At 47.8% G+C, this 25040-nt stretch overlaps 2 protein-coding genes across 3 annotated transcripts in view; both read left to right on the top strand.

The window, feature by feature from the left end:
* Nucleotides 1-25040, top strand: part of Reep4 (receptor accessory protein 4) — an 816909-nt gene that overhangs the window by 10087 nt on the left and 781782 nt on the right. The window lies entirely within an intron of this gene.
* Loxl2 (lysyl oxidase like 2) overlaps nt 1-25040 on the top strand; it is an 84313-nt gene that overhangs the window by 51115 nt on the left and 8158 nt on the right. Inside the window, exons 5-10 of one of the 2 annotated variants that reach the window (XM_051195423.1) lie at nt 1390-1612; nt 5093-5276; nt 10730-10881; nt 13048-13215; nt 15726-15888; nt 20398-20641. In XM_051195423.1, coding sequence (XP_051051380.1) covers nt 1390-1612; nt 5093-5276; nt 10730-10881; nt 13048-13215; nt 15726-15888; nt 20398-20641 — 1134 coding nt within the window. Of the gene's footprint in view, nt 1-1389; nt 1613-5071; nt 5277-10729; nt 10882-13047; nt 13216-15725; nt 15889-20397; nt 20642-25040 lie in introns of both variants that reach the window. The other variant, XM_051195422.1, reaches the window with a different exon arrangement.

Below are 25040 nucleotides of genomic sequence, written 5' to 3'. Positions count from 1 at the left end.
TATGTGCCTTGGTGTTTTACCTTTATGTATGTGTCTGTGTGGGGGTGTCAGGTCCCCTGGAACTGGAGTTACAGAAAGTTGTGATCTGCGGTATGTTATTGAACCTGAGTCCTCTAGAAGAGCAACCAGCGCTCTTAACTGCTGAGCTGACCAATCCTTCCTTTTATTGCTTGTTTCCCCTCTTTTAGCCATTTTATTACTTTCTTTCTTTCTTTTAAATGTGTGTGTGTGTGTGTGTGTGTGTGTGTGTGTGTGTGTGTGTGTGTACCTGCCTGCAGAGGCCTCAGATACCTCTGAAGCTGGCGTTATGGTGTGGTGCTAGTAACTGAACTTGGGTTCGCTATAAGAGCAGTACATTCTTCTTAGCCACTGAGTCATCTCTCAGTCCTCTAGTTACTTTTCTTGTCATTGTGACAAAGTACCTAACTAATGCACTCAAGGAAGAAATTTTTTCCTGACATTTTGTGAGGTTACAGTCTGTGGTGGACAGGGGGAGGCATAGTGGAGTTCTTGGTGACTGGAGCTGGGGCTCCTCACATCCCTGTGGATCAACAGAGAGGGCACGGATGAGACTCAGTCCTGCGGAGACCTACTTCCTCCTGCGAGGCCCTACCTCCTCAAAGTCCCACAGCCTCTCAAAACAATGCCACCAGCAGGGGGCCAAATGTTCAAACATACAGCCTGTGGGGGACATTTCACATTCAAGTCACCACTACAGTTTTTATTCTTGTCAAAAATCTCTCCCTGGGATCTGTGCACTGTTTTCAAGTGCTTTGCACGCATTTGTTCATTTAAATGCAGCAATGTTATGGTAACTCCTGGCTGTAAACCCTCCCTTCTAAGTCATCAGAAAATGTGCATATGTAGATTTAGCTGTGAGTGTCAGTTACTAGAACTGGAAGATGTCTTTGCTGTAGGAGGTGGGTCTTTCTCCTGGCACCAAGACTCTTGCCATGGCCATTGCCTCTCCCAGCATAGTTCTTCCTCTAGTAGTCTCAGTCTCTGACCTTCACCCACCATCACAATAATGCTGTCTTGACTGTCCCCCTCTACTACAAGTTGCAATGTAGTAGTAAGAAGTGCTACCTTTAAGAGGTAGTTAGGTTGTAAGAGCTCTAACCCTGAATGGACTGATGCTGTTTTCATGGGTCTGGCTTACTTATCTTACCCAGTTGGCTGTTTCTTCAAGGGAGGGGTTTTTTTTTCCAAACCATGATTCTTTAACTGTTACACTTTTAAGAGAAAAATAAAGCCCCAAGTGGTGATGCATGCCTATGACCCGGTAAGTGGGAGACTGGGTTCTAGGAACTGGATCTACTAACTACTAGAGGAAGGGAGCAGGTGGCTGCTGAGATGCCCTGGTTGCCCATCTCTTCCCTTTCCCTGCAGAACATTTGCCTTGAAGAGGAAGCTGCGCTACTGGCAGTTTTCCATGAACTGCACGGGCACTGAAGCTCATATCTCCAGCTGCAAGCTGGGCCCTCCAGTGTCCCGGGACCTTGTGAAGAATGCCACCTGTGAGAATGGGCAGCCAGCTGTGGTCAGTTGTGTGCCTAGCCAGATCTTCAGCCCTGATGGGCCCTCAAGGTTCCGGAAAGCCTACAAGCCAGAGGTAAGGACTGGGCAAAAGGTATAGGCACTTGGTCTATACCTCATGATTAGAAGGGAAACAGGAAAGAGCCCACTCTGTGGCTCTTCGCACGAGGAAATCACCCCATTGTTGGCCAGCACAGGCTCCTTGTATTCTGTTCTTTAGTTCAGCATGAGCAAGTGTTAGGGAATAGCCAGCCAGGGACCTTGTGCTGAGGCTGAGTTCCTGAAGGAAAATGCATCCAGGACTCAGGAGTTATAGGAGGCAGGATACAACTCTGAAAGGCACACGACATCAGCTGTGTTGTTTCTAACCTATTATGGCTTATTTTAAAAAAACAAAAGCTGACTGCAAAGTTTTTACTGGTTAGAAAACCTGCCGCTGTCATTCCCAAGTCATCTCTCCACTGGCCGCATTATTATTACAGGAACCAATCACTGGTTTGTATAGAGCAGTGGTTCTCAGCCTGAGGGTTGCGACCTCCAAAGGTCATGTTAGATATCCTTGCATGTCAGATAATTACATTACTTAGCAAGATTACAATATGAAGTAGCAATGAAATGATTTTATGGTTTTTGGGGGATCACAACAACATGAGGAACTGTATTTTTTGTTGTTAATTGGTTTTTGTTTGTTTTTTGAGACAGGGTTTCTCTATGTAGCCCTGCCTGTCCTGGAACTTACTCTGTAGAGCAGGATGGCCTTGAACTCACAGAGATCTGTCTGCCTCTGTCTCCCAAGTACTGGGATTAAAGGTGTGTGAACCACCACCACCCAGTAGAGGAACTGTGTTAAAGGGTCACAGCATTAGGAAAGTTGAGAGCCACTGTGAGAGTAATTGGGCTTGGGGTGGGGGCATCTTCCCATATGAACTAGGTCATGAACTAAGTTCTCCATTTCAACTGACTGATTCCCAGAACAGATGACCAAACAGGACAGGCAGCCCTCTGAGAAAGAAAGGGTCTCTAGCTTTCCCTCCCTTCCTCTGTTGTTTCTCTCCCTCTCCTCCCTCCGCCCCGTGTGTGTGTGTGTGTGTGTGTGTGTGTGTGTGTGTGTGTGTTAGGGATATGTATGTACTGGAGATGTGTCTGTATGTGTTTGGGATGCTTATGTGTTATTGGGTATTAGATGTTTGGTGTGTGTGTGTGTCTGTGTGTGTCTGTGTGTGTGTTTTCTGAAAATGGCTAATGCACACAGAGAGGCAGAGTGATCATAGATCAGGTGTTCAGTCACAGGCCTGATGAAACCTCCATCACGGGCTAAGTCCCAGGCCATTTAAAACCTCAGTAGACAATCATGTTTGCAGGGTGAGTTCATGCCAGGGGAAAGGAGTGGGGGAGGAAGGAACCTTCAGGGGGAGGGCATTTGGAGGAACAGTAAAAGTGCCTCTCCCTTCTCTTCCACCCACCCTATGCTTTTCCGCACCCACTTCTGAGGTGCCCCAAGAGACAGGCAGGCAGGGAAGGAGGTGGTGATAACCCTGGGAGGATTTGAATGAAAGTCCTAGTAGTAAGTGAGAGGAGTGAAATGCATGCTGGGAGCCCAGCCCCGTCTGTGGGGATTATTTAGAGGGACCTCCTAACTTCCTGGCATTTCTGGGAAACTTAGCCTGACCTTCTCGGTCCCCTTAAGGTGCCTTGGATAGGCAGAGATGTGACTTCTTTATCAGACACCTGTGTCCCTGCGTCAGAGGCACAGCTGGTCAGTGCTATTTGTGGGCTCCAAACTGGCCCTGCTCTGAACCCTCACTTCGCATGCCCTTTGTTCTGCAGGCCCCATCCTGCTTCCTCCGGCCCCCCAGCTCTCCTGTCAGCTAGAGTTCCAGATCCTACTGTTTTGGAATTCCTCTGCTGAGCTTTATAAAGCAAAGCAGTCAAGCTCATACCAAACCAGTGAACAAAGTGGGAGGCTGACCTCACATTTTCCTTGGTTTCTGTCTTCACTCCGTGGCCAGCTGGATCGCTACCTGACCACTTCCAGCGTCTGTGGCTAGGCTATCTGATAGTCTGTCTCCATCCAGCTGTGGTCAGGATGGCAGCTCCACGTGAGTGTGAGGGGCCCCCGCATCCACTCATGAGCTTGGGAAGGAGGTCACGTTTCTGATGACAACAGAGGCTGTAGCCAGTGGTTTTACTCACTGTGCTTTGTTTTCTAAAGAAAGAATGGAAGTTTTCGAAGCCTCTGAGAGTTTCACACCCACCCACCCTCCTTTATTTTTCCCACTAGTGCTAGGCTTAGCAGTCCTTGGGGAAACCTGTGAATGTGGGTGGTGTCACAGAAAGGCTAGCACCCAGATGTCATTGTGGGGAAGCAAGAGATGACTGGAGAGAGGCTCTTACTTGGTGCCTTGTTCCTCAAGATGGCAGAGGGCTTGAACACTTGAAGCATGCCACCTTCGGGCAGATCCCCGGTCATCAGGATATGGCCTGAATGAAGTCACAGGCTGTGGACTACCTTAAAGTCACAGTAGAACAGGTATCTAGACTGGTCTGACTACCATGGCTTCACAGCCTTCCAATGAGTATCAGCCATGACTCATAACCCTGCAGACTTATTCAAACGTGCTCGCTCTCTCTCTCTCTCTCTCTCTCTCTCTCTCTCTCTCTCACTCTTCCTCTCTTTCTCTCTCTCTCTCTCTCACACACACACAGGGGCATTGAGCATGCAAACATAGGCTTGTACGCATGCATAGAAACAAGCAAAGCAACTTGTGTAGACAGGTGAAATCAACTCCTATCCTTTAAGACATAATCCACAGGCTTCATGAATCTGGCAGGGAATGGGTCCTGTGTAATTCCAGAAGCCCCAGAAAGGGGCTAAGGCTTCCAGACAGGAAGTGTAAGACTAGGGGCATCTAAGCTACCATCTCCACCCTCTCTGTGTAGACAGGCTGCATCTTCTGGAGTAGGATGGTGGTTAGTCTTAACTAGGAAGACTCTCCTCATCCCTTGCAGCTTGCCTGCTCTGAGTCAGGTCCTGGTTAGGTCTGGCTTTCCTGATAAGGGCCCTTGCTTTCACTCTGTGTCTTGCCATTTCCTGTGGGCTCCCTCTGCTTTACAAGCAGAGTCAGTGCTTGCATTTGGCTCCTTACCAAGGGCCTCCCTGCAGTACTAGACTGGAAATCTCTATTATAAGCTGTGGAAAATGAAGATTTACTTGGAAGCTGTGGACTTGGATGGTAGAAACTTCTCCATGTATCTCTAAATGTTGGGGGGGGGGGCTCCAGAGCTGGGGCTAGAAGGATGCAGCTGATGCTGGAATCTAGAAGCCAAGCCTGGGAAGGGGTGATGTGCTGATGAGGGTCTTGGATGGCCTTCCTAGCTGTCCAGGACAGAGGCCCGTGAGAATCTACATAGGAAAGTTTTGCCATGCTGACCCTCAACAAGCTGAGCACATTCAGGCTCTGAGCTATGGGGATCTGGCAGGGCCATGGGGTGGGGCAGTGACAGCTCGAAGGATGTGTGTCCCTTCTGCACTCAGCAGGACCATGTGTCTCTTCAGCAACCCTTGGTGCGGCTGAGAGGTGGAGCCCAGGTCGGGGAGGGCCGAGTGGAGGTGCTCAAGAATGGAGAATGGGGAACTGTCTGCGATGACAAGTGGGACCTGGTGTCTGCCAGTGTGGTCTGCCGAGAGCTGGGCTTCGGGACTGCAAAAGAGGCTGTCACAGGCTCCAGGCTGGGGCAAGGTAAGGGATGGAGGCGCTGAAGGTAGGAGTCTCTCTTCAGGGGAAAACATGGCCCTGGGAACCTAGGCCCATCTGGTGGCCATGATCCCCTCAAGCTAAACTTTACTCCCTCCTTGCAGCAGCCCATCCACTAGGAGATCCTGGAACACCCCTCCCCACTCCCACCTCCAGCCAGATCCTTAGAGAACACCAAATCCCCATCTGATGGATTTGGAACTGCCACCTAGAGAAAGGATGAACGGTCAAAGTGAGATGATAGATCAGCCGCCAGGTCTCCAGGTCTCCAACTCCCGCCCCATACTCTTGCTGCTCCAATAGGAAAGCCAGAATCCCAGGTCCTTCCTCCAGGAAATGACCTAAGGAAATCATCAAGCATAGCTGCACACAAAACAGCCAACTGTCACCAGGCTTTCCCACCCTGGTGCAGCCTTGCATTGGGCATCTGACAGCAGAGAAAGGAAACATGGCAGCCCCGTCTGACATCATGAGTCAGTCATGAGAAGGAAGCTGGTTTTCATCAATGTCCTGAGCACATTGTTTGTTTGTCTGAGCACGGGAGGCTGGGAGTGGTGCTGTCTGTCTCCTTAATCACAGAACAGATTACAGCCTCTCCTGGGTTAGTCCATGAAATCCACCCAGTCTTGAAAGCCCTGGTCCATCAGGAGCCTTCCCCAAGACCAAGCAGCCTTGTGAGTGCCAAGCCCGCCCTTGCAGAACTGTGTTCAAGGGAAGGAAGTTTGGTTCTGCATTGACCAGTACATAGGGAGGCTGCTGTGGTAGTGGAGATGGGGCTTGGGCTACAGAGGGGTAGGATGGCCCAGGTCAGTGGTTCTCAACCTGTGCGTCGCAACCCCTTTGGAGGGCTGCGTGTCAGATATCCTGCATAGCAGATATCCGTATTACAATTTACAACTGTAGTACAATTACAGTTAGGAAGTACCAATGAAATAAGTTTATAGTTGAGGGTCTCCACAACGCACAGAACTGTATTAAAGGGACACAGCAGTAGGAAGGTTGAGGACTGCTGTCCAAGGCTGTGAGAGGAAACCCATACTCTTGCAAATGGAGCCATCATCCCATTTACTGGTTGCAGCCTGAAGGAAGTAATATCCCCACTCACCCAGGCCCTGAACACTACATCAGTGGTCCTCTCTATTAGGACTCCAGCTTCCTGGCTGACCTTCACCCCCAGCTCAGTTAGAGAACACAGAACTCTCATATCCCAGCAGTGCAGCTCATCCACTGTAGCTCATCTGCTTGACTTCCTGAATCATGCCATGCCCCCAGCTGCCCTGGGAGTGAACGTAGGAAAGTTCTGGGGTCATAGACCTGGCTGCTGGAGAGGACCTCAGTTTCTCTGGCCCATCATATGAGGAATCTGAGGCTCAGGGAGACCTAATAGTTGGCAGCCAGACTGAAACTCAAGTTCCCTAACTCAGGATTTTTGCTTCCTTTTTTTTTTTTTTTTTTTTTTGATATTGCCTGTTTTGATGTTTTGATGACATTTGACCCTTTCTTGTGCAAATATTTCTAGTGTGTACTAAAGGGTAGGTGGTTGGAGACAGATGCAGCATATTGTGTTACCTGGCAGTCCCTGGCTATGACACAAAACAACCCATTCTCCTTAGATCCCAGTGAAGGAGTCAGGTCTCAGTGTTTCCATGATCCACTCTGTTGGTTGATCCACATGGTCTGAGCTTTCCTACGGTCCACAGGACCACAGCCACTCATCCCGAGGCATAAACAAGCACTTGATGACATGGACATTCCATGTGTCATGAGCGGGTGCTGTATGACCTAATTCTTTCACCACCCAGAACAGCCAAAGGTTTACAAGTGCCTGAGGAATTCTAGGAAGAAGAGGCTTTGGGTGCCTTTGATGCTGGCCTTCAAGGCACCATGGAAGATTTATCTGCCTTTTTCCACGTTAGGTAGATGACGATAGTAGACAGGAAAGGTGAAGTACCACATTCAAAGACGTGCCCCAGAGCAGATAGGGTCAGCTCCTGAGTCCTGGCTCTAGCCGACGGAACAAGAAACCACACCCAAACCCATGGGTACTGAAAGGGCAGAGGCTTAGTCCTCACCCTGGCCTGGCTACTTGCTTGTCTGTGACCTTAAAAGAACCTTCTGGTCCTGCGATTCTTTACTGTAAAACAAGGTAGCTGGATAGGTGATGTGTGGGGCTCTGTCTGCCTCTGGCATCACCAAGATGGATGTTCAGGTTATGGTGAGCTCTTCCCTCTGTACTTCAGGACTGTCCCGCAAGGTCCCAGCTGTCTGCCGACACATGCACCTTCCCTGACAACTGAACCAAGTGTGAGGGAACCTGTGTGCCTTAGCTCCTGTCCTTAGTCTGTGCCAAGCAGGTACCGCTCTGGGGTGTCTGGCAGGAGGAGAGTGAGGAAGGGAGGCACCTCAGGAAGAGGGCGGCATACTCCAGTTCAACAGGGGTGGTCAACTGAACAAATACCTGGCAAAACATTCCAACCAGTGCTTTCCAGCGGAAACAGCCGCATAAGTAATTTTGAATTTTCTAGTAGTGACTTGAGAAAGAATTGCAGGCCAAGTTAATTCTAACAATATATATTTGTTCAACCCAGTATATGTAAACTATCATGATTTTAACATGCAGTTAATAGAAATGCTGTTAACATGATTGCTTGCATTTTCATAATACAGCTTGTCATTCATCCTGTATTCTATGCTTACAACCCATATACTTGTCCTGGCTACGTTTGGAGTAACCAGGCTCCTGACTATTGGGAAGGGCAGTGCTAGAGAAGTGTCTGCCAAAGCCTTTTGTCCACAGTAAGAAGTGCATGTGGCAGGTCTGTCACACATGCAACACTGGGTTGTTGTGATGTTTGCATGAATTAAGATAAGATGCATGTGTGGGGATCCAACACATAGTAAACATCCACTGCGAGCATCTTTCTGCCATCACCCTCAAATTTACAACACAAGCCCCAGTCCTATGGCTCTGTATTTTGTTGTAGCCTTTGTACTTTGGTCCTTGTAATCTTCCAGTCGTTTTTCATAAAGTATTTTTTACTAATGTATAAAATTCCAAGAAATCGGAAACTTACTCATTTATAAATTTCTAAGGAAGCAGAAACTTAGCACTTGCCTTCTAGCAGCCAGTTTTTGGCCTCAGGACAGCCGGATAGTGACTGCTCTATACACTCCGCTCCCCTGATAGGGCCAAAGACAGACCCTCCCAGGCTCTGAGAACCTGTGGCCACCTTTATTTCTGACTACATATGCCATAAGTCTCCATGTAACTCCTGCCTGCCCAGGCACTGGTAACTTTGCAGGGCAGACTCTGCTTCCTGAGTCCATACCCCACTGCACTGAGGCTCAGCAATGTCAGCGGCATCTGTGTGGACACTGTGGGGATTTCCTGCCTTTCTGAGCACCAGCTGAGAATATAGCAAAGGAAAACATGTTCTCTGCCCTTTTGGGGGGAGGACGGCATCAGGGAACCAGTTAGAGCAGAGTGCTCACAGCGGCAAAGCAGGGTTACAGGGCAGGGTGCAGCATAGGCAGGAGTGGCGTGATGATCAGAGAGGCTTCTCTAGGGAAATGAAGGGAGGATAGGTGTCAGTGGGCTGTGAGAGGGAGAGGCCAGGCATAGGAAGGGTGGTGGGCTGTGAGAGGGAGAGGCCAGGCATAGGAGGGAGGGAGCACTGAGCTCCGTGACAGAATCACAGATCCCTGTGGCTTATCTGGGAGGAGTCTAAGGTTCCTATGGCTGAGGTGGAAGGAGCCTAAGAGTTCTGTGACTGAGATGGGAGGCATGGACAGAGCTGGATCCTAAGTGGGAGGCCACATAGTACGGCCTCCAAGACCATCTGATGCCACTGGACAAAGGACAGTGCTACCTAAGGGCAGTGAGAAGTCACTGGAGGCATTTAACATGGATTTAAAGCCCCCCCCATGGGGTTTTATGCGGGGGAAGGTATTGGAATAGGGGAGGGAGGGAGGCTAAGTGTTATTTGGTCATTGTCCACAGGAAAAGAATTTATGGTTCGAGAAATGGGAGGTAGGAACCAAGCACCCAGATTTGGGGATGAGTGAGTGGAATGCGATGGGTGGGTAGTCTGGGATAGAGGATGGGTTATCTGGGTTTGAGGAAACCCAGAGGTGATCCAACAATGCCATGGGGGCTAGGAGGTGCCAGTTCCTGATGTGGGGAGGGGCTGTAGAGAAACAGCTAGGGATGAGAGGCAAAGCCAGATGACTCTTCAAGCAGAGGGGCCTGAGTGCCCCTTTTCGCCAGTCCGAGGCTCACTTTCATTGTCTCAGCCTCAGAAAGACAGGCTTCTTAGCACCACCTGGCTGTGGCCTTCAGCGTGTCCCCTGCCTGCCCTCCTGGGCCCACTCTCCACCCTCACCATGATGCCCAGTGCCTCAAGGCATAGTTGGGTTTTGCCAACACAGGATACTGGTGAGAACTGGAGGTGACCAGAGGGGAAAGACACAGGCATTCCCCGTGGGCACTGTGTCCCTCCATGGAGGGTGACAGCTGTTTTCAGGGGTCTTCTTCTCTCCATACCTCTCCTAAGTGAGTTATTGGCTCTTATCTCACTCACAAGTATCTAAGCCCTGAGCTTCTTTTTAGTCCTGAATCTTAATCACCCTGTGACGTACACTCCCTACACCTCACCCTTGGCTGTATTTTAAAATGCCCTCCTTTCTAACTCAGACCTCCTAGTTTGTGTAGGTTACCTGTTTTCTGCAGGGACTTTTTCAGGCACAGCCATTGATTGCTGCTACTTTCAGACTCCTAAATGCCTACACTATGGTAGCTGCAGGGTAAAGGCTTCATCATCTAATCTGATTTCTTTATGAGAAAGAGAGAGCCCCACTGACCAGGGAGACTGGGTGTATGAGTTACTGTTCCCATTGATAGGATGTGACAAGAGGCAACGTTAGAAAAAGATGCTTTATTTGGGCTTAGTTTATTTAAGAAGGGATATAGTCCATTTTGGAGGGAAAGGCGTGGTGGCTAGAGCATGAGGCAGCTGGTCCCATTGTATCCATCTGAGGTCAGAAAGGAAATAATGGACAGGATGTGGTACCTGGCTTCAAAGCCTCCTCCCCCACAACTCACTTCTTCCAGCAAGGGTCCATCTAAAGTTCTCCCACTCGTTCCAAAACAGCGCCACCAGCTGGTGACCAGGTATTCAAACCCATGAGCTTGTGGGCGGCATTTTACATTTGAGCCATAAGACTAAGCGATCTACCCAAAGTCATATGGCAGTTCAGTAGTGAATTTTACTGAACGTATGGCAAAATATGCACCCCTAGTTCTTTCCAGGGAGAGGGGGCTGTGGTTGGGAGAGTTCTGAAGATGGAAGAGCAGAGTTTGGTGTCTAGGGTCTTTCTTTCCTGTTCCAGGAAACTTCCCCCAGGCAATTTTATAGCACATATCTTCTTTCCCTTCCTAGGGATTGGGCCCATCCACCTCAATGAGGTCCAATGCATGGGGACTGAGAAGTCCATCATAGACTGCAAACTCAACACAGAGTCACAGGGCTGCAACCACGAGGAAGATGCTGGCGTGAGATGCAACATTCCCATCATGGGCTTCCAGAAAAAGGTGAGGAGGTGGGATGCCCAGAGGGAAAGAATACAAACCAGGTGGCCTTACTCCAAATGACTGTCCAAGGTATGCACAAGTGCTCTAAGGTGAACTCTTGACAATGACTATGCCACTGCCATCGACAGCCAGCATTTCTAACACACAAATGCCATGCTGCTCTTGGTGTGGCAGGCATCTGACATCTCCCTGTGGATGATCCCTTGCTTTGGAACTGGGCATGTGGTACAGAGGCAGCTCAGAATTTTCTACAGGGGACTGACATCCTTGGCAGAGATTCTCATCGAGGACTTAGAGGTTGCCACATGGATAAATGACAGGTCTGCAGAGCGCCGTGAGAACATAGTACAGGCAGCAGTGTATAAACAGAAGGAATTGAGGGAAGCCACCAAAATTGCAAGAGTAGGCACAGACTCCACCCTTCCTCAGGCAGAGTTTAAAGCTTGTCAACCTTACTCATAGAGAAGAACCCTCCACCTCCTTGTCCTTCGGGAAGTCTAGCCAATGCTACAAAACACTGAAGATTGGCCAGGCAGTGGTGGCACATACCTTTAAACCCCCCCCCCTACTTGGGAGGCAGAGGCAGGCAGATCTCTGTGAGTTTGAGGCCATCCTGGTCTATAGAGCGAGTTCCAGGATAGCCAGGGCTACGCAGAGAAACCATGTCTTGAAAAACCGAAAACCAAACAAACAAGCAAAGCCCACTCAAGATTTCCTACACAATGCTCTCCACTGTGCCTTGAATTTGTCGGGTGATATGTGCCATATGTCATAAAGCTACATCATGGCACTAGATGTGGCAGGCTCCTGCTTAAACAGCAGTCCTTGACCTTGACACAAGAACACTAAGGTACTCCTGATGCAATTCACCATCCTTAACTGGGCCATAGGTGGGGACTCAGCAGTAGGCAGCTGAGCTATGCATTCCTTGCCAGTGAACAGGAATGCGAACACAGGGAAATCTGCCATCTGGAGATGCCGGAAGTATTCTAAGGGAACCCTGTTAACACTGCAACCCACGTCTGGCTCTAAGTCCCAATGTGCTGAGTCATTCTCCAGATTAAGTCAAAGCTCAGTGATGTGACAGACCTCAGCCAAAGAAAACGAGGCTTTCCAGAACCTTCTGGTGGTCAGTAGATAGAGCCAAGCCAGACTACATGCCAGTTGTTGCCTCAGAAGTGCTAAATCCCCATTGCCAACAGCTCTCACCTTTCCAAAGGCCCAGGTTCGAGACTATGCTCCCTGAGCTCAGCCCCAATGCAGGAGGGTTTATGTTTGCTGTGATGCCAGGCGTAGTATGGCCAGGCATGAGCCTAACAAGTGTGCCAGCCACCATGCCGGGAGAAGCACAGCATCTGAGTTCTCTCACCATAGGTCTGCCTCTGCTGACAAATCGAAATATCATCAGCTTCACCAATGGGACCGGTTTCTTCCTGGGTCTGCCAGGAGAATACAGCCAGTCCAAGGCATTGCCAGGCTGGATGTCTTCTGAGGCTTCTCTGTTCTGACGTCTTTCCAGCCACCTTCTTATTGTCCTTATGTAACCCCTTTCTGCGCCTGCTACATCCCCTGGGTCTCTTTTCTCCTTATAAAGGCATCAGTCTGGTTGAATTATAGCATTCCCATATGGTCTTTTGTGACCTTAATTGTCCCCTTCGAGACCACACCTCCAAGCAGGGGGAATAGCATTGGGGCTTATGCATAAGCATTAGGGAACAGAACGGGATCTGGGATGTGGTTGAGTTGGTGGAGTGTCTGCCTAGCATTCACAAGGCTCTGGGTTCTGTTTGTCCAGCTACAGTGAAGCTTCATTTCTTCTATCAATGGGAGAACAGGAGCACAGTGAGAGGCTCTGTGAGTGGTCCATGCTACCTAGTACCTGTGAGTGAGTGAACAGACCTAGCAGGATCCAGAAGCTACACACGTAACCCATGTCACCTCTTAAAAGGCACTTATATTACCAGAAGAATGGTGTTCAGGATGGGGTCCAGACACTCGGCGAGACCTCATTGAGCTCATGTTGGCGTAATTTGACACACAGGGGTACTCTTAAGAATGATCTGAATCCAAAAGGGGCAAGATAGGACTACCTGGCTTGGAGCTAGTGGTAATATGGAGACAGCCTCCCATCCATCCTCATGACCACATTTTTTTCCCTACCCACAGCTGCGTCTGAATGGAGGCCGAAATCCCTATGAGGGCCGAGTGGAGGTACTAACAGAGAGAAATGGGTCCCTTGTGTGGGGGACTGTATGCGGCCAGAATTGGGGCATTGTGGAGGCCATGGTGGTCTGCCGGCAGCTAGGCCTGGGCTTTGCCAGCAACGCCTTCCAGGTAAGTGGCCCTAGCCTCTTAGCCTGGTCCACCCTCCATCCAGCCTGAGCTTTCCCATCACCAATCAGTTCTTCTTGTCAAGTAACTTTCCCCAGCCACTAAGAAGGGACACAGCCAAGCAAACCCCGAACCAAGTCAAGAGACCTCATTCTATCATAGCTCCTTCCCTGACAGCCCTGAGCCCGGGAGCAAGTCTCTCCTATCCCAGTCTCAATATCCAGTTACAGAATAAGGGGCCCCAGGTGTGTCCAGCCATTTGACATTGTGACATAATGCTGTCATCTACAAAGTTCACACTGTGCCTTCCAGTTGTGAAAATGTTAGAGAGAAAACTCATAGTGTTTTAAGTAAGTTTTTGATTTATGTTAAACAGCGTCTGTAGTTATGGTGGGCCTGTTGAGACCTCCTGTGACCCACTGGTTGCAGGCTGGACACGCCTGAGTCACTCACTGCTGTCTGTGAACCACTGCAGTCTGCAAGCTGAGCCTGAAGTGTCCTGTGTGCTGTGTTTGTAGAGGGACGTAATTCAGTCCTTGAGGAGAGTGGGGAGTACCCAGTGCCAGGATCAGCGCTCCGAATGCCTTAGTTGTTTCCTTGAAGCCCGCTGTGGCTGGACCCTTTCCTCCTTGATGTTTATGCCTCATTGTCACGTTGGCTGCACCTTCCTGCTAGGGCCATTCTCTAATGACCTAATGTCTCAAAAGAGCCAATAAGAGCGCTCTGGTCTTCATTTCTGCTTCCCAGCCCCTGTCATAGGGAACACAGGAGTTGAGGCCCCAGGCATTCCCAAGTCAATTCTTGCATGATAGTCTGGGGAAAGTACCCACACCTGTGTGCACCAGTTGTCCCAAGTGTAACATGGAGTGAAAGATACATAGTCCTCAGTGGCCCAGCATGAGCATGTTCATGAAACAGGACAAGACTTGGGGGTTCATCTTGTCTGCTGACCTGACTCTATCTCCTGGTCCCAGGTAACCTTTCCTGGAGCCTGAGGAAGGAGCTTAGCATCCCCATTTGTCCTCCATGGACTGACACGGGCTGAGTCCTGAGCAAGGGATGCCTGTGTTCTCTGTCTGCATCTCATCTTTCTAGTATCCGGAAGATATATGGCTCACACCATTTGGGAGCTTAGCTTCCCAGGGCAAGCAGGACACACACAACACTGATTCTCCAAATAACATTTGCTGGCTAACTGGTTTTCTTCTCTGGCTGCTCATTCCCAAGACACTTGGGCCTCAGCTTGGGGTTCCAAACAGCCACCAAAGATAAGCCTTTGCTTAGGGCCCTAGTTTTTCCTGTGGAGAATTAGAAGGATTTTGTTCAGATTCTTTGTAAAACAGAACCAGTAGGATGTAGATACAGTCATCCCTCAGTATCTCTGGAGGACCCCCTCGGGTACCAATCTCCATGATGCTGCAGTCCTCCTATGAAATGGTATAGTGTTCCTTTAGAATCTACACATGTCCTCCCCTGAGCTTTCTTATCTTTGGATGGCTTGTCATCTCTAATATAGTGTAAATCTTACGCTTATGGTTGTGGTAGTCTTCTTCTTGGGGAATAGCAACAACAACAACATAGTCAGTTTTTAAAATATATTTTCTTTAAATTTTCAGTTCAAGGCTGTGAATCCCTGGCTGTAGAACTCAAGGAGAGAGAGCCACCTCCCTATATCTAGTCTGTCTGAAGCTGTCTATCTACCCATCAATCAGTAGACAGAGATTGATTTTACACAATCAGCGCCCATGATTTGGGAAGCTGACAAATCTAAACTGTACAGGGCCATGGACCCAAAGAATGACTCAGATTGTCGCTTAAGTTCAAAGGCATTCTGCAGGTAGGAGCCCTGTTCACAAAGGGACCTCAAGCTTTTTTCCTTGTAAGGTTTTCAACTGACTAAATAAGGCCCAATCCCATGGTGCAGTACAATTTGTCTTATTCAAATCAACTGAGTTTAACATTAGTCTTAACTAAAAACTACTTCACAAAAACATCTAGAATAGTGTTTAAACAACTATCTGGGTATTGTCCCTGAGACAAGTTGACCCATAAATAAACTTCAGGAACATAGGATCTTATGTTCTCTTGCAAGCTCTTTACCTGCCCCCCACCTCACTCCCATTTTCTCTACTGGAAAGTTCTTGAACTATAAGAGTACATGCTAACAGTGTTTTGAAGTTCTGTAGCTAGAAGGAGCTTAATCTCAGCATCATAAACAAAGGGACTATTTGGACAGCATCCTATAAAATGCTTTTCCTAGAATTAAATCCAGAAGTTGAATTTTGTGAGACAGTTAATTATTGGCATATGTGAATAGATTTCTCTTCTCCTGCAAACCCAGGGTTAGTCATAGATCCTCACTCATTCTGTCACCAGCTAACAATATGACGGGGATAAATGGCTGTCTGTGCCTCATCTGTCTCCATCTGGAAAATGGGATCATAAAACCTTGAGCATTTTGTGAAATCAGAAGTAGACAAGGTGACATACTAATGATGTCTTTGGTTTTCCAGGAGACCTGGTACTGGCATGGAAATGTCTTCGCCAACAAAGTGGTCATGAGTGGAGTGAAATGCTCGGGGACAGAGCTGTCGTTAGCACACTGCAACCATGATGAGGAAGTGACCTGCCCTGAGGGTGGGGTACGGTTTGGTGCTGGAGTAGCCTGCTCAGAAAGTAAGACATTCTAAGGGTTGTTTCTCACTTTTCCCACATGACCCAGGTTCTAGAGGAGCTCAGCGGACAATCAGTTATTCTTCCCAGACTCCGGAGTTTCACAGAGTGTGCTCAGGAGAGGGAAGCACAGTGGATTCTAGGTCAAAAGGGACAAACAACATCTATTCCACAACCAGAACCACAACCAGAACCAGAACCTGGCTGATAACATGGTAAAGAGGAAACAGGGAAGGGTTAGTTTAAGGAATGTGTATCAGTAACTTTTCTCATTTTTAGTACTGTCTCTTTTTGTTTTGTTTTGTTTTGTTTTTTGAGACAGGCTTTCCCTGTATAACTTTGGAGCCTGTCCTGGAACTAGCTCTTGTAGACTAGTCTCAAACTCACAGAGATCCACCTGCCTCCCAAGGTCTGGGTTTAAAGGTGTGCTCCACCAATGCCCAGCTTTTAGTATTGTCTTAGTTAGGGTTTCTATTGCTGTGAACAGACACCATGACCACAGCAACTCTTATAAAGGAAGGCATTTAATTGGGGCTGGCTTACAGTTTCAGAGGTTCAGTCCATTATCATCATGGTGTAACATGGCAGCATGCAGGCAGACATGGTGCTGGAGAAGGCGCTGAGAATTTTACATCTTGGTATGTAGGCAACAGGAAATGAACTGAGATATTGGGTGTGGCTTGAGACTTCAAAGCCCACCTCCGCAGTGACACAGTTCCTCCAACAAGGCCACACCTACTCCAACAAAGTCATACCTCTTAATAGTGCCACTCCCATTGAGCTTATGGGGGCCAATTATATTCATACTACCACAAGTATCAAATGCTTGATGAAAGCAACTTAAAATAGGAACAGTTTATCTTGGCAAATAGTTTGAAAATATAGTCAATCAGGAGAGGGGAGGAAGAGGCACGCTGGTCACATTATATCCACGTTGGAAACAGAAAGATGGATGGTAGAGTTCTCTTTTCCATGTAGTTCAGGACTCTAGCCCTTGGAATGGTGTCACCCATTTTCAGGGTAGGTCTTCCCACCTATGGTGGTTCAAATAAGAATGGCCCCCATAGGCTCATATATTTGAATACTTGGTTCCTAGGCAGTGGACTTGCACTGCTCTACACATTCAATCCATCTTCATCTTTACCTTTCAGCACTTCCTCAGCTACATTTCCTTCCTCCCCGCCATTACTGCATGTGTTTACTTGTCCACCTCCCTTCCATACTCTATGTAGTATGCACTCTCATGTTGGGGGGGGCACATGGCTCCCCCCCAAGCCAGGCTAATGCTGTCTCCACTTCCACTCTCCTGTTCAGTCTCCAATAGTCTTGAACCCAAGACATCCATAACAGTTACTAGAATATCTGGGAGTTCCATGGCTGCCTAGTTTACTTCTTGGCTACCAAGCCAAGTGTAAAACTATGTGTAGTTAACCTATCTCGAGTTCAAGGGAAGCTAACCTCCTCTTAGGAGGAGAAGTCCTTATGGACACCTCTCTGCTTCGTTCAGCTCAGAGTAGCTAGGGAACCAAGTCCTCGGTGCTAACCAGGGAATCAACATCTCAGAAGACTCACACCACACTGTCAAGAAAGTTTGGGCACTGGGCATTGTCACACAGGGAAGTATTTGCCAGCTGATCAGGTCTCCTGATGGAGACCCCTCTCTGCCCACATCCCACCATGCCTTCCTTACTTATCTCCCATTCCACACCTTATTCAGTTGAGTGGATTTGCTCAACAGAGGCTACCAGCTCCAGTAAACACCAGTGAGCTTGGTGTTCACAGAGACTCAGAGATGGGACAAGGTCACCTGCAGAGTTCTCAAGTTGCCAGTGGACACTATGCTAGGATTTCTCTGCAGAGTCAAGCAAGGCAGACATGAAACCACTGAATATTTTAGTGAGAGACAGATGTTAGCCCAGTTCACTGCCTGAAACAAAAACTTTCAGAATAAGTATGGGGCTAGTTGGGAACAAACTGGAAATGTTCCCATGTGCATGGTCAAGAATGATTTCCTTGGGGAAGCAAAGTTCCAGACCATACTCTCTTGAGACATTTCCCTGTGCTCTAGTTTCATTTCTGTGGCTGGGAAGAAATATCCTGATGATAGGAACAGGAGAAAAGTGTTCATTTCGTTCATGATTCTAGTTTATACTCTAATATTGCAGGGAAGTCAAGGCAGAAACAAAGTGTCACATCAATTTCAAGAGCAGAGAGTGACAGATGTACCCATGCTGCCTGCTTTCGTGCTGTCTGTCAACCCTTTCTACTTTCATACACCCCTACCCAGGGAGTGGTACCACCCACAATGGGCTGGACCAATCAGCAATAAGATAGTCCCTAACAGACATGCTCACTGGACAATCTGATCCAGGGAATCCCTCAGCTGAGACTCCCTTTGGAAGTGATTCAAGGTTCTGTCAAGCTAATGATTAAAACTCACCAGAACAACTTGCAACAGTTAGGAAATGAGATTTCTGCACCTGTTGGAAGTCAGTCCTAGAGGACCAGTATTGTTAAACTTTTCCACTCAAGATGCCTGAGACGTTTTTACATGACTTTAACTATATAGGTGTATAACTATATAGGTGTATAAAATAAGCACACAAGTCAAACATTTGCTGATAACAAGTCACACATTTACAGAAGTTCTTTTGTGTGCATATAATTTATTAAGGATGAAATCAAATATGCATAGCTAGGATTTCTGTTACTATGACCAAAAGCAACTTGGGGATGAAAGGGTTTATTTCAATTAAAAGTATAAAAATCCATCACTGAGGGAAGGAAGTCGGGCCAGAAACAGAGCAGGGGCCTGGAGGCAGGAACTGAAGCAGAGGCCATGGAGGAGTGCTGCTTACTGACTTGCTCCCCATGGCTTGCTCACCCTGCTTCCTTATAGAACCCAGTACTACCAGCACCACTCACAATGACCTGGGCTCTCCCACATCAATTACTAATTACCACAGGCTTGCTCACAGGTCAATTTGGTTGGGGCATTTTCTCAATAGAGGTTCTCATTTTCAAATGACTCTAGCTTTGTCAAGTTAATATAAAAATTAGGCAAGTAAGATGGGTATAATTTTAATTTTTGCATAAAGAAATCTTGATGAATAAGAGTTGATCAGTACTTTGATATAATTATTAATGCCAAGAACACCATTTGCATAAACATGCAATGCAAAACAACGGAAATATGTTTAGGGCCATTTCAGAGATGATTGCAAACCTGTTCTAATCCCAAAACAAAATTCTTTTAACATTTTTTAAATGAAATTTGAGTCGGTCTCTCAAGCAGCACTTTTGAAATGGGATAGTCTAACTCAATACAACTAAAGGTACACCAAAGTGACATTTATTTGCAAAGGAATGATGGGAGAGAAATATTAGAAGTCTTTGTTTCCTGTAATTAAACCATGTTTCTCCAAGAATGGAAACTTTTATTACAGTAAAAGCACTGTAAATATGGAAATCTTGAATATGAGCAGATGTTTTGGGCAGTGTTCATTGGTGCTGCCTATGTAACATGTACAATGCAAAACGTATGTGCTGTGTGTTCAGAACTGAGGCGGAGGTGAAGTCATGCAATGCAACATGGGCAGGCGCTGCTAGAAATACCTCAGCCACATTATGCATTTGATTTTCAAATTAATTTCCAGCCATTGTGTATTCAGAAACCTCTTACCATTCCCAAAATTTTCAAGACCCCCCCCCACATTCACTTACACAGCTTCATGTAGGGGTCTCAGCCCATGGTTTATGAAGTTAGGCCTAGGACATTGTTGTGAACCAGTCTCTGAAATGTATGCTTTAAGCAGTGTTTCACAGGAGCCCTGCAGTTCACATCTGTGGAAAGAGGCCTCCCTCCCCCACCCCCTACAACATGACAGTGGAACACGGGGTTGAAAGGAAACAGGAAAAAGCATGTGTGAAGGCAGTTTGGCAATATGCATCCAAGTTTTAAAATCGCACCACTTTTCCCCCTGGAAATTTCTCTGCTAAAGATATATGCTAAAGGACACACACACACACAATATGTAGGTGCAGGTTGACTATAGCATGTTGATCACAGACTTGCCTTTAATTGACAAATTCAAGTCAGCCAAGGTATTGCCTCCCTAAAAGATAGCAGCAGGTGGTGAATTAAATATTACAGAACCATAAAATGAATGCTGCAGTGTTTGGACATCAATAAGTCCAGATGCAGTTTGAGGGGAATGGCATTAGTAGGCCAAGAATCCACATGGCATGCTGGGAAAGAGTCACACCAAGGGGCAGTGGTGTCACCATTACAGTTCTGATTTTTATTATGGGAAGTCTGAGAATATAGAAAGTAGGGAGAATGATCTAAGGAGCCCTTGGTCTATCACCTGACTATGTCAGCAGTTTGCCCATCCATACTGATAACTGAGGGGGGCGTCCAGAGACTTCTGAAAAAGAGAAAGTATAACTGGGGGTGACACAAAGGTGACAGGGAGGAGTTTCCTATCTGTGACGCATGTCTGCCTTCCCCAGCTGCACCGGACCTGGTACTTAATGCGGAGATTGTGCAGCAGACTGCCTACCTGGAGGACAGGCCCATGTTCTTGCTGCAATGCGCCATGGAGGAGAACTGCCTCTCAGCCTCCGCTGTCCACACCAACCCCACCACAGGCTACCGTCGCCTTCTGCGCTTCTCCTCCCAGATCCACAACAATGGCCAGTCCGACTTCCGCCCCAAGAATGGCCGCCATGCATGGATCTGGCATGACTGCCACAGGTAGGCCATGGCTTCATTGGTCGGTCAGTTACCCAGCTTGGTGTCCTTCAGTACCCAGACCAGGGATCTCGAATGCCAGAGTCACCACAAGAACGCCAGCAATCCAAGATGTAGGCAGAAGAGTAATTTGTGTCTCTGGAAGCTATTCTCTGCTCCCAGCCCACTGGCTGCCCCTCCTTGTGTGGAGTCCCTGCCTCTTGGCTCCAGTGCCTTTGACCTTAGGAGACACGCTGATCTGAGTGCCTGGGCCCTTCAGGGACGATCCTCAGCCAGCAATTTCCACGTGCATGCATGATACATTTGTACCCTACAGGGATCTTTCAGGTCTGCAGCCTTGAATCCTCAGGCCATTTTGAAATATATTTTGCATACCAGTATGAGGTTTTTGTGAATTAAATTTTAAAGTTAGTCTACAAAAAAAAAAAAAAAATGTCATGGCATTTGCATACACATGGATGTACTTTGATTTCCCACTGCCATTTCAAATCTCCCTCGGTCATCTCCTTATTTTTAATCTCTCTAGGAAGACAAGGGTATGCAGATAGGTGCTCAGGACTGAGTCATGAGAACTGGTCTAAGTCTGCTAAGCTAGCCCTGACCAGCCAGCCCCCTGACATTAGGCCAACTGGGCCACATTGCTGGGACTTCTGGGCTCCCTTCCAGCTCGTGTGTGGCTGTGACCCAGGTGCTGCAAAGACAGAGACAGGACAGAAGAGCAGCAGGGAATCCTACAGCCAGCCCACCAGGGCCTATGGAAGCCACCAGGACCCTCCCTTCCTGTTTTCCTTTGCTCTTCTTGACTTGTAACCCAACCCAGACTCCACTGTCTCTGCTTAGTCACATTTTGTCTGAGCAGGTAGAGGACACTACAGGCACACTGTTGGAAAAGCACTGCTATTCCTACTACCGGGAATCCTTCTTCTAGGGATCCATGAACTCCTAGTAGATCTGTTCTCTGGGCTCAAATATTCCATCATCTGTGACAGGAAAAGTTTGTACTAGATCCCTGCCTTTCAAAGTGAGGCCCCTCTACCAGTACAGCAAGATCTGGGCATGCTGAATGCCAGAGCTGGCTGCAGACCAATGAACCCATCTGTATGGACCTCCACAGGTCTGGGTGTACATCAGAGCCTGGGAAGTTCCTCCTAGGCATCTATCCAGCCCTAATACTACAATCACATCAGACACAGATGCACTCCCATTTGGCCATTCCAACTAACAGGTCATTACATTTCATATAGCAGCCCAAGATAACATAAGGAGTTATAGTTCAGGGCTCTCAGCCAGGCCCACCAGATCTAAAATGTGCTGCTCCCTATTAGCTCTTCCAGATTCTCATCAGAGACCTCCCTATGTTTTGTTTCTTTTTCTTGTCACAAATCATGACCCGCTCACATTTAAATCAGTTTGAGGTTAGAGTTGTGCAATGTATTCCAAAAGAAAATACTATGATCCCAGTTAAGCTTCTGATTTTCCTTTGAAACAACTAGCTGAATGTTGTAAATACCCTAAAGCCCGAGGAATCACTTAGTCTTTGCCAGGGTATAAATTGGAGTAGAATTAAAGTCTTGACAGTCTCGGTGTCTGGTTTCCCTTAGAGACCATGTGGTGGGAAGCCAGGACAGCAGGGGCTGATGCTGCTGTCTATGGGTCTATAAGTGGAAGGCAATTGCATCCCAGCCATGCATATGGTGGCTCACCCAAAATTACATGGTAGGCACCTCCAAGTGCCATATGCTTACCCTCAGAGCCATCAGCCTCCACTCTGAGGATAGTTATACGGTGACATCATGCAGTGTTGTGACCTGAAGTCCCAGGGACTGTGACCCTCCCTCTCCACTTTTCCTGTGGTCTCTTCTCTCCTTCATCTACAAAGGTTCCCATCAGTGGTTTGGGAGGGGAGGGTGGGGAAGAACATGGACAAAGCATGTGACCCTTTTCAGGCACCTCTGCTTTCCCGTCAGTTGGACATGGAGGTTATACCCTCAATGTCGTTCTCACACTTGCATTGTAAACTTTAGTCAGTGACCTTGGTATAGTCTCTGTCCTGTCCTTGTGCCCAGGGACTGGCTCCTTATCTTCTTAACTAACATAGCATGCTGCAGTTTTGATAAGGGGTGAACAGTGTAAGCACAGGTATATAACAGGTATATGACTACAAGATCCAAGGAACTTCACGAGACCCTCACACACACACTCAGTCTCCAGAGCTCCAGGTGACATTCTCCAAGGTCACTGGTTTTGTTTTACTGCATTTTCTGAGACAGTGCTGACCCTGGATTCTATCTAGCCAGAGCTGTCCTTGAACTCCTAATCCTTCTGTCCCCAATTCCAAAGTGCTGGGATTCCCATATGAGATGAGATAGTGCCTGGTACTCTTCAAGCTCATTGGGAAGGCCTTCCGGGGAATCTGCAGTTATCTCTGTTGGGTCCCTTGCAGAGGCTCCTGAGAGCTGGCCTGGCCCTTCTTCAACTCAAGAAACTTGTTTCTGAAAGAACTGACATTCCATTTAAGCAGGTTTACAGACATTCTGAAGCCATGAATGGAGCTAAACAGGAGAGAGAGCCCTGGCTTAGATTAAAGTGAATGGGGAAATGGCCATTTCCATGTTTAGTAATGCTACAATGAGGAGCAGAACTATGCTCTTGAAGACACGAGCTGAAACACAAAGCTTAGCCCTCTTACATGCACTTATGGTGCCCTTGGTTGACCTCAGTATCCTCGATGCAGTCAGCTATATCCTTGGGGTTCCTGTCACTTCCTGGGGAATCCCAGGATAGGGTGAGGTGCAGTAGAGGGAGCTGGAGGAGTGGGAGAATGGACCCCAGCACAGGCTTTAACCCCTAGATTCAGAATAACACAGATGCAGAAAGGTGAGTGTCAGTCTAGCCTGCCTGCCTCTGCCATGTGCCTAGTAACACCCAAAGGGTCATAAACCACAGATGTAATGAGGCCTCTGAACCAGTTAGAGGCCCCTCATCTCACCATTCTGTAGGCACGACACCTGTGGATGGCAAGTTAGATTCCACAGGAGGACCTTTGTCTTCTATGGTGGTCCTTGACAGGCTGGGAAAACACCCAAATGCATCTTCCTCAATATATGATAGTACATCAAGACATGTACAGTTTTCTATGAACACACTATGTCTGTCTTCCATCTACACTTTTATGCAGCATGACACATCCCTAGAGGAGAGCCCTGGAATCCTATAGTAAAGGCCAACTTTCAATTTATCTATATTACAAGGACTTCAAAAGCTTATGGTAACCTGAGCCTGCAATGCCAGTATTCAGTCAGCAGGAAAATGAATTTGGGGCCACATAATGAATCCACTACCAACCTGAACAAGTCTGTCCCTGTCTCAAGAAAAACAAGGGCTGGTGGTGTAGCTTGGTGGTAGAGCACCTAGTATTCCTAGCAACACAGGAAGGAAAACCAAACAAACAAACACAAGAATTCTATGAAGCGCCAGGCCATGCTCCACTTTTTTAGTATTCTGGGATTTCTTCTCAAGTCTGCAGTTGCCAGTGCACACCCCAGGGTTCAGTTTACCCTCAGACTCTGAGCTACTAAGAGGGCCACTGTGTTGCCCAAGGCTTTCCCTCTTGCCTTCCCAGCACCCATCAGTGTCTCCTGGGTGGAGGCCTGTGGGAGGCAATGTGGCTTCCATTTCAACCTCAGACCAGTTAGTAGAAGCCTGTGGCCTCCAACGGTATCTAAGAGATAAAGCAGACACAATCCAGGACAGAGGTCCACAAGAAGCAGGGGGCCAAGAAGCCTAAGGCCTCTTCCCAGTACTCATTCCCAGAAAGAAAACTGAACCTAAAAAAGACTAAAATCCAGACTTCAGGAGGCCACTTCACAACAGCCCGTCTGTGGCTCCATCTGAATTCTGTTTAGACAGCGGAACATAAACGTACTCCCCTGCAATCTTTCCAGCCGGTCGGCAAGTCACATAAGCCCCTCTCTGAGGGAGCAGACATTTTTCATTCCGTGAGTCAGACCTCATGTCTCATCCATTCCCTGTAGGGAGCCAAAATAGACTGCCTCAGAGTCATCACCTCGTCTGCTACAAAATGTTCCTTGTAAGGGCTGTCCGCTGGCCCTGGCCCAGAACCATTTTACCCAGAAACATGAATGACCTGGGGAAGCCCAACTTAGCAACTTCTGACATTATTTATATAGCATGAACAAACTCAGGAGGAAGAAAAGAGCCTCTAATTTCCTCTCTGAAAACCCTTTCCATTGCCCTCTTCTCTTCTGCACACATGGTGGAGGAAACTCCGGGCTGCTACACCAATAGTCAGGCTGGGTGACTGGACCACAGGAGCCTTGCATGCTGCAGCTGTGACTGCAGATGGGTGGAGTCACAATAAGGACACTGGCCAATACTGAGA

This window comes from Phodopus roborovskii, unplaced genomic scaffold, assembly GCF_943737965.1.
Source record: "Phodopus roborovskii unplaced genomic scaffold, PHOROB, whole genome shotgun sequence".
NCBI lineage: Eukaryota > Metazoa > Chordata > Mammalia > Rodentia > Cricetidae > Phodopus > Phodopus roborovskii.
The sequence above is the reverse complement of the archived record's forward strand: the minus strand, read 5'-3'. Positions and strand labels throughout refer to the sequence as shown.